The sequence below is a fragment of the Phalacrocorax carbo genome, chromosome 8, assembly GCF_963921805.1.
Source record: "Phalacrocorax carbo chromosome 8, bPhaCar2.1, whole genome shotgun sequence".
NCBI classification, from domain to species: domain Eukaryota; kingdom Metazoa; phylum Chordata; class Aves; order Suliformes; family Phalacrocoracidae; genus Phalacrocorax; species Phalacrocorax carbo.
Genome location: NC_087520.1, coordinates 17614499 through 17629440, shown reverse-complemented (window position 1 = coordinate 17629440; position 14942 = coordinate 17614499). Strand labels below are relative to the sequence as shown.

Genomic DNA, 14942 nt, shown 5'->3' with positions numbered 1-14942 from the left:
CGATCCATAGGGCTGAATGGAAGCTGGTGTACAAAGTTAGACCGTGCAAACCCAGGATGAAATGACACCTCTTCTGACAAAGCTCTGTGTAGAAATAGCAAAACAGCAATCATAAAACCAATTCATAGCAATATTTTGAGTGTTACTAATCAAATGATGCACCTGAAAAGACCACGTGGACTTTGCATGGCATAGATGGCACACTGTATTCCTGTTGATTTTAAATATATTTTTACGAATAAATACTAACTTTTCCTCCTTTCCCTTGTCCAAATAATATCTGATAAGCATTAATTCTAGGCTTTATCATGGGCTATAGGTGAGAATTTTTCAAAATAGTTGGCCATGGAAGAAAAATGTCATGCTTATCAGGACAATCAAATAATTACTAGAACACAAGTCCTCAACAGTTATGTTGGAAGCCGGGTTTCCTGATGTGTTGAGACCAGCCCTTAGACAGCTTTTAAAAATCAGCTTGATTCTTAAGTTGCAAGAAAATAAGCGAGAACAGTTTTTGTGGTTTTTTTTTTTCAAATGCATGACTATCCTGAAGACACTGAGGTCTTTCTGCATTTGTTTTGATGGGCTTTGAGAAGGTGGCACCCTCAGAGGCACCCCTATGTCTGCAGGCAGCACCCTGCTTTGCCCAGGGGAGCTCAGCTGTGGCTGTGCCCTCCTGTGTGGCACAGCAGAGGTGCTGGGGCAGCCAGGGCAGGGCAAGCGGTGTTCCCTGGTACCTGCTGTGTTGTCCCAGCATGTCTGTGCCCCTCTAAGGGATGAGAGCAAGTCCTCTGGCGTCCAGTGTTCAGCGCTGCACTGTCCCTCTTCTCTACCTGTCCGGCTTCCAATTGCTTTTGTTTAATGTTAGCAGCTCAGTTTTCAGAGAGGTGAAAGTGCTAAGCCTAGTGTTGAATTTAAAATTGCTAACACATTTACAACTGCACTTTCCTCTGTGTTATCTCTAGAGGGTTGCTTGTATCTGACCTTGCTCTGCATTTTTACCCTTATGCATCTTTGACTTAATCAATTCAGAGCAGCACATACTGGGTTCTCTTGGGCTGAGGAAGCAGCTTGATCCACAGGGAAAAACATGGAATAAGGGATAGCAATCAGAAGTATTGAGATTCTGTTTTGCTTTCAGGTAATCTGTTTTCTATACAAACATGCTTTAGGTACACAGTGGTCTAGATTAAGAACAGTAGAAATAAACCCATTGGTAAACATTTATTGAGAAAGTGTTACAGTTCTTTGTGAAGCTCTGAGTTCTCTTTTGCACTGCAGGGCTTTAAATGAATTTAAAATTTTCTGAGAAAATAGTGGTGTAAGCACTGCTTCAGATGCCAAAGGCAATGTGTTGAAAGTGAAATGCAGCAGCAGGTAAGTAGAGATCTTTAGTGGCTTATGTAGCTTTTATAAGAACACCTTGTTCTTATCGTGTACCAGACTTCCGGGTCGTGTTTTGCATGGGGAATTATGTTAGTCATTAAATGTTGATTTTTATGTTGACCCTCTAATAGTTGGAGGCTTTTTCCGAAAATTCCCCTTTACACTAATGAGTGACTATAAGATGTTAATGTGAGGCTACCAGTTTGTTGCTGAGTGTCTACAGATGAAGTATGCTCAAGTGTGCTCAAAACTTGATAAAACTCGATATCTAACTTCCAGCCCTGATGAATTACCTTTGGATATGAAAGACTTCCTGCAAATCTGTTCAGTCTCTTACACTGGGTTGGAAAACTGCTTTCTTAACCACCTTACCTTCCTCTGCCACTTGTAAGTGACAGTTCAGTACAGTTCCATGGCTGCTTTTTGACTGAGTTGCTCTTACTATGTGCAGTACAACTGCTGGAGAGGGGCTGTGGTGGCTTACGGTGTGTCCTGTGCTTTCTGCCCAAAGGGCTCTTCTGCTAAGATGACTCATGGGCCCCAACATGAAGTCATGGCCCTCCTTCCAGATAAGCCACAGGTGGTGCATTGGCTTGTGTGATGGATCTGCAGGCCTGTGGCATATTATGCTATTGGCAACTGGATATGTGAGGTACCTGCAGGCTTAATTCTTCCTGTCTTGTGCCTCCTTGCCATGGTATGCTTGGTTAGTAGTTTTGTTGGTGCCAGCTGAACCTCATTAGCTCAGAGTCACAGGGAAGAAAGGGACATGGTTTTGGTGACTAAAATCTGTGGAGTCACTCAAGGAGTGGGTACTCTAAGCTTTGTATTTAGCCATACGAGCCTTCAGACTGTTGCTGGATGTGGTCTGTAATAGAAAAAACTCATCAGAGCAATATTGCAGAAATAATTCCTCATTCGGACGGAGTGGGTTACACACTTTTGTGATACTGAGAAACTAATCTAGTTTGTCATTAATGAAACAGAACATATTGCAATGCAAATTAGTGGAGTTGCATGACAAGTGGTCCCACAGTCCTCAGCACTTGCTATTGATTGTGCAGTCTTAATTATTCATGCTATGCAAATTGCATTTCTCATCTTGCTCCTTCTTGTCTACATATTTTTGATACAGGGCTTGCCTGCAAACAGTTGTGTTCTTTCAGTTGAGAGACGAGGATTGTTTCTGGCAAAGTTCTTAATGTTCCTTTGTCAAGGGAGTACTGGCTGAGCTGGGCAAGGCTTGGGAGCTCTGTCAAAATGATTCCATCTTGCTGTAATTTCAGATGAAGAAAGGGAAGAATTTGGGGAGTATTATTTGATAAGAACAAAAGCTCTAAAATAGTTTTCAATTTTCTTTGTTTTCTATACTGAAGCCTTTGGGGTACGTACTTGTTTTCTGGTCAGTTGTTTGGAGCAGACATGTGGCAGTGTTCTTTTATTCATCCTAAATATTATTTTGCATTTCAGGTATACTAAACCACTAACCTTTGCAGACTGCATTAGTGATGAATTGCCATTAGGATGGGAAGAAGCTTATGACCCTCAGGTTGGAGTTTATTACATAGACCACAACACCAGTAAGTGACATGTTATTGTATTTTTACAGAGTGATTGTTCTGTACCTGTGTTAAAATACACTGAACACAAAACCACAAAATCATTAATAACTTCAGAGTAGATGAGATCTGCAGCTCATGAAATCAAATCCTGTCCTCCGTCATGCAAGTTACTTCCGTCTCTAAAACAGGAATTTGAGACCTTCTGGTTTTCAGTCTTTGAATCAGCAGTCATGTTCAAGCTGATAGACTATGGAGAACACCTCTGTAAGGTTTGGCTCTACTGAGGAGTCGGACCAGGTAGCAGTGATCTGGAGTTTGTTCTTAGCCTGGAATTTGTCCTTGTGGCAAGATCATTGGAAACAGTGCAAAGGTCTTGTGTTCATTCCCCTAGCAGGGATAAACTGAATGATTGCATGTAGCAGTTCCTGCTGCCTTTACCAAAGAGGAAACTCTTGAGTAGGCTTGGGATATCCTGAGAGGTGTGCACATTGGAAAAGAGTTAAGTTCAGGCTTGTGGCTTGTTTATTCCTCAAACTAAGCCACTGTTTATTGTCTTTGTTAGATTGCCTGATTACCCAGAAGTGTTGAGTTTATAAGCTCATTTGAATTATAAGAAAATACAGAACTTGGTGTAGGTTTACAGATGTTAGAAAACGTGTATTGGGTTGTGCTAGAACAAATCACCTGAAAAAAGTGATAAACAAAATAAGTCTGTGACTTCGGTTCTCTCTAAAGAACAGCTCCAACTGCAGTCCAGAAGTTCACAGCAGAACCATGCCCAGGCCCTTTTGGGGCTGTCTGTAACTCATGCAAAGAGAAAAACTTAGACAAAACTGCCTTGAAGTTTTTTGGGGGTTTTGTTGTTTGGGGGTGTGTGTGTGTTTGTTTTTAAATCTGCTTCTAGGACTTCAGCTGAGAACTTTTTTTTTTAGCAAGTTACAAGGTTTGTGGTGGGGTTTTGGTTCTTTTTTCTTAATAAAAATGTTGAAGTCTGACTCTTTTTTTTTTTTGGCTACCTTCATACCGTTCTGTTTTTCAGAAAAGCCACATTTTTCACCTGGCCTGAGACTGCACCTTCCAGGTTTTGGCAACTTCTTGGTTTTTAAAAACGTAGAATGAAAAAAGTCTGTTCTCAAAAAGCACTAACTGCCCTCTGCAATACAAAGACCAAATGTCTCCAGATGTGAAAGTCACACAAGTATTTTTATTTTGAGTTTATGTCACCCTAATATCACAGTATTTACATATCTTTAAATGGCTTTGTCCTAATTATTTCTCTGTGAGGCAGGGAATATTGGTTTTTCCTTTTACAAGGAAGGATAGTGGGGAAGAAAGACAAGCATAGAGGATCACACAAGGGAGATCTGCAGGGGAGACAACTGGACAAACATTGCTTGAGAAAGGGCTAAATTGCAAAACACAAACCGGGGTCTCCTATTGGTCCGAAACACCATGTCTTGTGTCCATTTCACTTCTACCAGAAAGCATGCTGGAGAGTTAATGATGAGGTTGCTTTTTAAAGAGTGAATCTTAATGCTTTTTCTAGTCTCACCTGGTGAGACTCATCGTTCCAGTTATTCCTGTGCTGACCACACTTAGAAAAGGAGTAAAAGCTGGATGTAGAATTCTTGTTAAGACTCCTTTTTACCTCCTTCTAAATGATTAATGTTTTCATGACTGTGTGAAGCCAGGCAGAGAGAAGTCTGGGCAGAAGAGTCTGGGCAAGCTCTCCAGAGGGGTCAAAAAATATGGTTGGACTTCCCTTCTCTGTTGGTTGGAATTTTGCTGTATTGGGTTCTGGGATGTGGGAGCTGCCTATCAGGGTGCTCCAGGCCTGGAGGCGGGGCATGCCACTTTCCAGTGACTCTGAAGGGCTTTACTCTGTCAGGGAGTGGTGTTGGCTTAAGAGGTTCCTGCTGATTCAGTTTTACCTGTACAATGCTTTCGGGGAAGCTGTTTGTTCCTGGTCCATTCGTAGGGAAACATCTGTGGAGCTTGGTGGTTTTTCCTTTGGATCAGTTCCCTCCTTTGGTTTATTAGGCAGTGACCTGGACTGTTGCAGTAGATATAAGCCACAGCACCTGCTGTGGGAGCTGGCATTGTCCCCAAAAGAAATAATTTTCAGCCCACCTTCTGAAGTGAACAATCAGGGTCATTTCTGACCACAGGAAAAATGTGGCTCAAGTAAAATGAGAGGGTGTTTATAAGACTCTTTTCTTTGTCCTGTCTGAACTTTCTCTACAGTCCGAGATGTATTTTTGTCTTCTCATTTGTCTTCCTCTGCTATCCACACTGAAGGAAGCTGAGTACTTGTCATTGTGGCCCATCCCAGCCAAAGTTGGGGCACTAACTTCTAGTCCTGGGGCACACAGTTCACATATAGGAAAAAAACCCTTGATCTGAAGGCTGCTGTGGGACATGGAAGCTGCTTGGACCTCCTGAGTGTTTCAGCTAGGAGAAACTGCAGCATGTAGGTGGGACAAGCCAAACATGATCTTATTTGTACATTTGAGTTGGCCCCAGGATGACGGCGCAAAGATACGTTGCAGATTGGAGCCCTGTGTGGTCCAGGGAAGTTACCCTCGGTCTCTGCTATCTGAAAGCACCACAGGCTTCGAGGGCACACAGAGAAGGCTTCAAACCATGCTCACACCAGCTTAATAGCAGTTGCTCTGAAAAGTTTCACTTCTCTGGGATGCCAGAGACTGTAAGACCTGACCTAGAATTTCAATTAAAAGGTTAAAAAGGAGAGAAACAAAATCATGACTGTTTCTTATGCCAGCTCTAATCCAAATTGTGATAAAGCAAACCACATCCACTTACCTTCAGCTAATCAAGAGGCTCATCTTCGTGGTTTATGTTGAAGTATCCTCTGGAGAGTGTCCAAAGCCGCCTTCCTCTCCAATGTCTCTTGCAGATTCACTGTGCAGGAAAGAACCATCATCAGAGGGTGTGAAGGGGATAGAGGCATGTTGGTTCTTGCTGCACACTTTAAGTATTTGAGACTAATTATCAGAAACAAGCCCAAGGACAGACCTAAATTAAATCTAAAGCCAGGAGCCATTAAAAAAGTGAGATGGAGAACACTTCTAACCTTCTCTCTGAGGCAAAATAAATACAATTAAATTTAATTGAGTACCCAGAATATTCCTAATACAGCATTAATGCATAGCCCTGAGTGTCTCTCTCTGGGAGAACTTCTTTGGAATTTGATTTGCACAAAGAAATGATGATTTTCTTACCAGATGCTGATGCAAGCATATTAAGACTACATTCTTCAAACATGAAATAATCAGATTTATTTATGACAAGCTCAACGTTGAATTAAAAATTCACAAGACAACAAATGATGTAACTGCCTGCATTTCTGTAGTCCTTTCATGTGACTTTTGAAGGTATTTTGCATTTCTCAGTAGCTGGGACAGATTGAGAGCCCTTGGCCAACATTTTCATAGATTGTTATTACGCATTTGAAAATCAAAGCTGCAATCAAGGGGATACAGTTAGTGCTGTGATTACTGAGAAGGTTGATGTGCATATTTAGAAAAATGGGAACAAAGCAGTTTCAGTACATGTGTTGCCCATCCTTGCTGTGAACTGGCTGCTGAGTGTTCACTTAGTCAGGTGGTGTGTGTGTTTGGGGCAGTGTCACTGTTTCACCACCTAATGGAGGTGTTCAGGATGATGTCGGTTTTTATAAGCTTCCTCCTGGTTGCTTATAACAGAGGGATTTCCCTGCAGCAGCTTCCACTGCCCTTCTTGTGATTATAGGAGGAATGGGCTGCTAGTTTAAGGGAAAACTGGAAATAACCAAGCTTGAAGAAGCCATAGGTACAGATGGGCCTATGACCCAGTGTCCTGAATTAGACTGAGTCATGGGTACTTTGCCAACAAACTTGTTAAGCTTGAAAATAAGAGTCTGGAGCCATGGTTGCTGGTGCTTGTTCTTGCCATCTGGTCCAGGGAAGCTGCACGTCTGGGAACCCGGGAGGCAGCTCTCTGAGTGACTCGCAGCAGACTTTCCCCTTCTGGTTCAACTATGGAGTAAAGGGAATTACTCCATCTGGGCGTGGGTAACGGTTATCTGGAAAATGGGATCTGGGGACAAGAACAGAGGCAGGAGCCTGGGGTTTTCAGACTCTTAAAGTTGATACGGTGCTGGGTCTTCCTGACTTCTCTTTTGCTCCCTCTAAGTGAGACCATAGTGCTGTCTGGGAGGGCACCAGCAGCTACAGTTGGCACAAGTAGCTGCTTTTTTCTCAAGTTATTTTGGAGCAGTTTTTAGGTCCAGGCTTAACTTAAATATTACATCTCCTGAAATGTCGCTTCTGCTAGTGGGGACGTATAGAGGACTTTTTGTTGAAATGCTTCTACAAACTATACTGTTAGGGTCTTAAAAGGTTTTTTTAATCATCTTTTGCAGCTTCTCTTAAGTTTTGCTTTGTGACTAGAAGTGCCATGTGTTCTTTTGGGTCTTGAGATACTGTTAAAACAGGTTATTGCTGGAGTATCCTGTTAACTTTGTCCCCAGCATGATCATGGACAGCTTGTGAAAATGGTTGAGTGTCCATCCCTTGAAAAATCCTTTATTTCAAATTCTGCTCCTAGGATTGTTGTCAAACTGTTCTTTTCCCTACATCCTGTGTGTTGCTGTGTTAGTCTTATGCCTGACTCGCTTAAGAGCTGCTTATACCTTTCACCATGGCAGCTTTTACTAAATATTTAAAGAAGCTCTTAAGATATGCATATTAGATTCCTACTGATAGTTTCAAGCAGCTCCTTTTTATTAATTATTCATTATGTGTTAACTAGGCATCCTTATTCAAGCATGGTAGTTTAGACAGTTCAGAGCACTTAGCTGAATAGTGGAACCTGTTCTAAGCAAGAACATATAATAGCCTTGAAAGAAAAATGAAAAATATTTTGGACACTTCTTCACAAAACCAAGACAAATACTGACAAGAAATTTGCCTAATTAGTATTAGGACTAGCTGTGTGTCTGTGACCTTATGCCTTTTTCATTATTAGAAATGTTAAAGCAATGTATTCGTTGTGTTGGGGTAATGGAGATGGAAATGGTGTAGCTGTTCATGACTGCGTTGCCTAAGTTACCAAAAAATATTTTTCCTAAACTCCGCCTCCTGTATACTGCAGTGATCTACTGCTGTGCCTGCTTTCAGTGAAGATGTTTACTCCCCTTCTGAGCTGCTGTTTATATAATGTCATTTGAGATGCCTTCATGAATACATTTTGTGATTTAATGAGTCTTTATTGTTACTTACCTATGGAATCTGAGTCAGAAGGTTTTCTTTCCCCTTTTTAATAAAAGCCACTTGGCAGGCAAAGAGGACGGGCAGAGTTGTAATTGCTTGCATGTTGTCAGATGCAATATAATGCAGTCATGTGGCAGTGATGTTTTCTGAAAGTTTTTATCAGTGAAATAGTAGAGGTATTTTATTAGTAATGTTCTAAAGCAGTTACAATAAAGATAAGTCTAACAGTCAGTGTCGGTATCTTAGAGCTTGTATGCACATATACTTGTGTGAATGTTTTTAGGAGGCAGAAGCCAGATGGCTTCAGCAGCAGAGAAGTTGGAGAATTGTGCAATGATTTTGTCATGAATTCTTCGGTGTGGTGATTCAGTGTGGCAGAGCTTGTTGGAGTTCATTGTGGATCAATGGTCACCTCCTAAGAAGAAGGAAAATGCCCTTGTTCTGCTTTCTTATTAGGGGATGGGGTAAGGGGCTATTTTAAAGTATTGCAATAAATGGTGGAGCTTCTCCAGGCAGCAGTGCAAACCTGCTTTCTATTGATCTTGCCTCCCTCTGTTTTCTCTCTAAGAAACTACACAGATAGAAGACCCTCGAGTGCAATGGCGGCGGGAGCAGGAGCATATGCTGAAAGACTATCTTGTCCTGGCCCAGGAGGCAATTGCTGCACAGAAGGAGATCTATCAAGTGAAACAGCAGAGGCTTGAATTGGCCCAGCAAGAATATCGGCAGCTGCATGATGTTTGGGAGCACAAACTGGGCTCTCAGACTAGCTGTGAGTAGTCAGTGAACTCTTACCCAGTGACTCTCTCACTGATGAACCCATTAGGACAGTAAAATGCTTGAAGCTGGTCCTCTGATAGAGCACTGGAATATGTTATGCCATGTCACTCTCCACATTTGCTAAGTTCGTCTCAAAAGCAATAGCTGCCTAGCACCTATTTGGTAAAGGATAATTGTTATGAAACACTATTGTGGTTGGCTCAGTCACTGGAGACAGTGTGCAGATTTTCAGCATGGGCTTCAACAAATGTGAAAAAATGAGGTTCTATGGTATTTTCCTGGATTCCCCTGTCCAAAGTATAGAAAGAAGGCTCATCTCAGATAGCACTTTCAGGCGCTTTTGGAGTTTAACATCCCAGGTAGTTGAGTGACTGTCTTGGGGAGCTAAGGGTCTGTATTTTATGCCACATGCAAGCTAACATTGGTGGATTATCTCTCTGTCTATGAAGAACGTTGTGCTCCATATTCTTTGTCATGCAGGAAATATCTATACCTGTTGCTTCAAGAGTTGGTGCAGAAATGTTTATAGAAGGCCAAATTTCCTCCTTATTGTTACCTAGTTAGGAGCTGGAAAATGTCCAGAGGAGGATTTATTTCCTGCAAGTCTTCTAGAATTATTTTTATAACCCTTATATTAGCAAGAACATAAAGAGTTTGCAGACGTGTCAATGGACTGACCTCCCCCTGCTGTAGTCTTGCTGAGTTATATCTTACGGTGGTGAATTCCACTAGCTAATCCTGTGTCTGATATTAAAAAGTATTTAAGTAGTTTTCTGTCAACTGAAGGGTTCTTACTTGATGAGAGGGTCCTGTCCGTCAACTCTGCAGTATGGTTTTTGGTCTTTTCTTAAGAGCACTCTAACTATTGGTGTACAAGAGCACTAAATTATGAACGCTGTGAATATGAACTACATTGTCATGATGCAATCTGTCTTTAAAAATACAACTAAGCAGAAAGAACTAGAAGAGCTTTCCCATGTTTTATAGGGCATAAACTGATGGCTGCAAGGAACAAAACTTCTCCCTTGCCTACAGCTACCTCTAACAACATTGTATATTGTACCTTCTGAAGCAGAAGGGTTTTAACCACTGCTGAGAAGAGAATTCTGCTCTTAGGGGGGCATTGATTTAATACAGGGTGACACATTGTGTGATTGGTTGTGTCCTCCAGGCAGTGAGAAGGCTTGCATCCCATTTTTCAGTTTCTTCTCATTCTTTGCTTTTTGTTGTTTGTAAACATTCAGTGGATTGTTTACTCAATGAGACAGTGAGAAAGTAAAAAAAGAAAAAAATATAAAAATAACCCTTTATGCAATGCATATCCCTTCAGTTCTGTTAAATGCCTTTGGAAATGCAGGAAGCCACACTATTGAATGGAGTGAATGTGTTTGGGAGTCTGAGTTAAGTGTGTTAACCTGGAACAAATCAAGACTTTGGAGATGCAGGACATGCTCTGGCCTCTTTAGTGTAGACTTTTTGTGGAGTACTTGACTGCGCTGTTGCCTTTCCCTGCCTTTGAGGGGTGAGAAGAGATGTGGAAATGAGTAAAAGGCCTATACCAGCAATGTGTCGATCTGGGCGTGCAGGAGTGATGGGAGGCCCTGATTTGTGATGGGGCTGGTAGAAAAGTAGGGAGGAAGGTAGCGCTGCTAAACTGGGTGTTGTATTTGTTCTAGTGCTCTCTGGCTCATCGTCAAGTTCCAAGTATGACCCAGAGATCCTCAAAGCAGAGATTGCTACTACAAAATCGAGGGTAAGTCTTATGAATTGACCTTTGCTTGCCGCAAGTAATCTTCAGGTATTTCCAAACCTCATGGCAAATACTAAAAGGAGATGCCAGAGCAGTTGAAAGAGCTAACATTGCCATTCTTAATCTAGGAGATAATTTATCAGAATTCTCAAACGTTGCTGTCTTAAGAGTTTGAAAGGCTTTTTTTAGCTTAGACTTTAGACTTCCTTGGAAGCCAGCAGTACGTACTGCTGTGCAGATACTCTATGGGATATTTAGCTGCATGCTGACTCCTTGGTGTGTCACAGTGCTGGGAGCTGTGAGTTCTCTCCAGAGACTGGCAGCTGTTTTGTCCTGGGCTTAGTGCAGTTGTTAGCAGCAGCAGTGTGCGCTCTCATGCGGAGCTCAGTTTGGGAAGAAGAAAGGACTACCGTAAAGTAGGTCAGTCTGGCCTCTGTAGAGGAATATAAAACAGCAAGCTGTAGGTCAGCGGATTTACAATATATATTATCATCCTGCTGTGTTACTCATGCAGTGGGCCTTTAGGTTTGGTATCTTGGAGGATGACTTCTATTGCTGCAGTGTAACTCCTCTCCTCATGCTTGCTTTTTTTTAATAACTGGGAAGGTTTTAAACATTACTGAGTAAAATTGACATGTGTTTCATTCCTGTCTTCCTTGAATTTTTCTCAGCTTTTCTGCTTATGAGGTTGGAACTTCCCTTAAGCCCCTTATTAAGTGGTGTAATATCTGGGTACTGGATAAATCCCTAGCCAGGGATAATGTCCTGAGGAGGATGCAGTCAGGGCTGTTAGCTGCTGTTGAGATGAACTGATTATCTGGAAGCTTTGTTCAGAGTGCTATCTATACTGAATGGGTACCTGTACCTAAATATTCATATAAAGTACTATTCTAAAAGTGTGACACCTTGTTACAGGTTAATAAACTCAAGAGAGAAGTAGCTCACTTAAAGCAAGAGCTCCAGTACAAAGAGCATGGATTTCAAACACTGAAGAAGTAAGTTTGTTCTCAAGACCTTATTTTCAGTGTAGAACATCTCTGGCTTGTAATGCCTCCCCCTCTACATTTATAAATAGCTGCCTAAATAACGTAAGCTGAAATATGTTGCTGATGATATCTTTAGGCATATGCAACTGAAAGCAGTACACAGCCATGGGGATAGTTCTCTCAAATCAATGACTGTATGTGATTGACCACATCAGAACTGACTTCTTGGCATAAAGATTTTGAACCAGGATCTCGCCAGTTAAATGGTATTCTGTTTTACTCAGTATTGCTCGATATGGATGACACAGTACAGCCTATTGTCTTAACCATAAGAGCTATTATTTTAGGGCACTGAGGAAAAATTTGGGGTGGAGTGAAAGGGGAGGAAAAGTTTCAGGTACTTACCCTTGTATGAATAGATATCTGGCATGTTTTAAGTAATGTCACTGGTTAATATCTTATTTATTATAAATGTCAGCTGTGGTAGAATTCCTTTGAGAAGAGGGACAGATGAGGCAGCTTGTAATTAGGTTGTGCAAGCAAATCTGTGCATGTGAGGTCTGTGCCTGGTTTCTGAAATCATGACTGAAAATAAGGTAACTCTGATAGATGGCGAAGTTGATGCTCTCTGGGTTAGAAGCAAGGTAACTAGTAACAATCTGCCCAAACATACTGTTTTCAGGGTTTTGTGTGCATCTTTGTTCTCCCTAAGGAGTCAAAGAGATGGTATGGCTAAAATCAGAGTTCTGAAGTCTAGTGTACTTGAGTGGAGTAACTTAGGCGATGATGAGTGGGATTCTGTGTTCCTTCTGTTGTCTGTTATACTTTAGAGTGTGTTTTTTCTCAAAAGTTAATGTTAAGACGCATGCATCTAGGATGATTAAATTAACTGGACTTTATAAAGTGCTAGCTTACTGTATATTTTTTTAAATTTCCATGCAGAATTGACATGAAAATGTCTGATACTCAAGGTGGCTACAAACTTGATGAGGCACAAGCCATTTTAAGTGAAATGAAAGCTCTCAAGAAGGCTATCACATCAGGGGAGAAGGAAAAACAAGACCTCATTCAGGTATTGAAACAGGATCACTTTGTAGTATTGTCACCATTGCTATCAGGTTGAATTTCTGAGAAATAATGTAAGCTTTTTGTATTTCAGATATTTGAGATTTTTATTAATGTAAATTAGTTCCGTATTGTGGTGGACTGCAGCCTTTTTTCTTCGGATCCTGGAAATAAGAAGTATAAAATATAGCAACTAAGCACTTGCTTAGACATGAGTGTTTAAGGGTTTATTGGCCAAGAATGAGCAAGTGCGACTGTACTGCTGTCAAAGAGCAGATCTGGAGAAGCCGTGAAAACACTGTGGCCCACTTGCACAGGCTCTCTGCTGGACATGGCAGACCGGGTTAGACAGTGTGCTAATGCCTGTGGGCTGCTTTATGCTGTGGGTGGTGCAGTTCAGCCATGCCTGACCTCATGTTTGCAGGGTCTGAGTGTGCATAGTAAACACAGTCAGATCTTAATCGTATAGTTTAGGCTAAAGTTATGTAGCTGCTGAAGTACTTTGAGCAGAAGTGAGCTCACCTCATGACTTCTTATGATTTTAGAGTTTAGCCAAGTTAAAAGACAGCTTTGTGAATGACAGAGGATCCCAGTCAGACCTGTGGGCCAGCAGCATGACCATGGAAAGCTCCAGCCCTTTGTTATCCCGGCAGTACCTGGATGTCAGCTCTCAGACAGAGGTTTCAGGAAATGTGAGTAATGCATGACAAACCAAGTGTACATGGAGACAGTCCTCTGACCTGTATGTAGTACTGCCTTAGTACGAGTTTCCAAACATGGGCTCTGTATCTGTGAAATGGTATCTTCTCCTGGTTTAAACTTCAGTGTGACCTTCGTTTTTGTGTGCAATATTAATGCATCTCTACAGGCAAGCCCTGTTTCCCCACACTGTCTACATAAGAACAACCCAGGTGGGAATAAAAGGGAAGTAAGTTTTATTTTGCCTGTAGGTGTAGCTTCTTGTGATACAAATATTCCTGTAGCTCTTCATAGCAGTGATATGCTACTATACAAGAAACATTCAGCAGCTATGTATGGACTAACCTCTAATGAGGACTTCCCTTCAGAGTGCATTTGGCTTTTAGTGTGTTATGATTGAGAGTGATAGCACATGTGCAGATATTTTGATGCCATCGACCATGCATAGTACTTGTAAACCTTCAGTCCCACATGTGCAACAAGATGGTAACTGTCAGGTAAGTGCCAGCCTCAGCAAGGACTCGATCGGTGCTGTGGGTACATCATGTGTCTCACAGGACATCACAAAAGCCTCTCCTGTGAACTTTTACTTAAATGTCTGCAGCCACTTTCAGTCAGGGCCATACCTCCAACTAAAGATCTGCAGATTTGGGCATGATGGGCGGCCCCTTGTCTTTAAGACTTGTCAACCAAAGCAAGATGTCATTGAAAACAAAATGCAGTGCAGCACTTAAAGACTGCAAACAGCATTTAAAAAGAAAGATTACAAAGCTATTTGTGTGTGCATGAAAACAGAAGCCTGAGATAGAACTGGTAGACTTTTTTTCCTGATAAACTAGGCCAAAAAGGGCCTCTGATTCTTGTGGGTTTTTAAGTATCTGAAGCAATCATGAAAAATTTAATCAAAGGCAATATTTTCTATTGAATGATTGGTTTAACTAGTAAATGAGTTTTACAAGTTACACTTGCTCTTGTCACATCATCAATTTCAATATGCAATATCAAAAGAGGAGTGGTTACTAAGTTGCTGATTTTGTTTTGTGTCTCAGTTTATTACCAGCAGCAATAACCAGTTGGCTGAGAAAGTGAGATTACGCCTTCAATATGAAGAAGCAAAGAGAAGGTAATTCTTTGGACTGTTGTACCTGTTGGCTGTCACTCAGCTTATCCTGAAGATATATTTCACTAGAAAATGTGCCACTCAGATTGAAACCCAGTGTTACTGTTAAGTAAACATGGTAATTTTTGAGCAGGTGAGGCAATAGGCTTTCTGGGCCAACGTTATCATTCAAGAAATAAATAACCATACTAGAAATTACTACGGAGTGACTAATACATGAAGAATTCAGTCTGGCCACACCTGTGGGGACATAAGTGGTTTTGCTGCATGTTGCCAATGCTTCCCCGTTCCTAATAAGGAGACTGTACTGCAAGGCATCTC

General features: G+C 41.4%; 1 protein-coding gene across 2 annotated transcripts in view; it reads left to right on the top strand.

Annotated features, from left to right (window-relative positions):
- The window catches only part of WWC1 (WW and C2 domain containing 1), a 75241-nt gene that overhangs the window by 33453 nt on the left and 26846 nt on the right, over positions 1-14942 (top strand). For both annotated transcript variants that reach the window (XM_064458949.1, XM_064458947.1), the window contains exons 2-8: positions 2857-2966; positions 8790-8993; positions 10678-10754; positions 11667-11746; positions 12680-12809; positions 13348-13494; positions 14551-14624. In XM_064458949.1, the coding sequence (XP_064315019.1) occupies positions 2857-2966; positions 8790-8993; positions 10678-10754; positions 11667-11746; positions 12680-12809; positions 13348-13494; positions 14551-14624 (822 nt within the window). The remainder of the gene's footprint in view (positions 1-2856; positions 2967-8789; positions 8994-10677; positions 10755-11666; positions 11747-12679; positions 12810-13347; positions 13495-14550; positions 14625-14942) is intronic.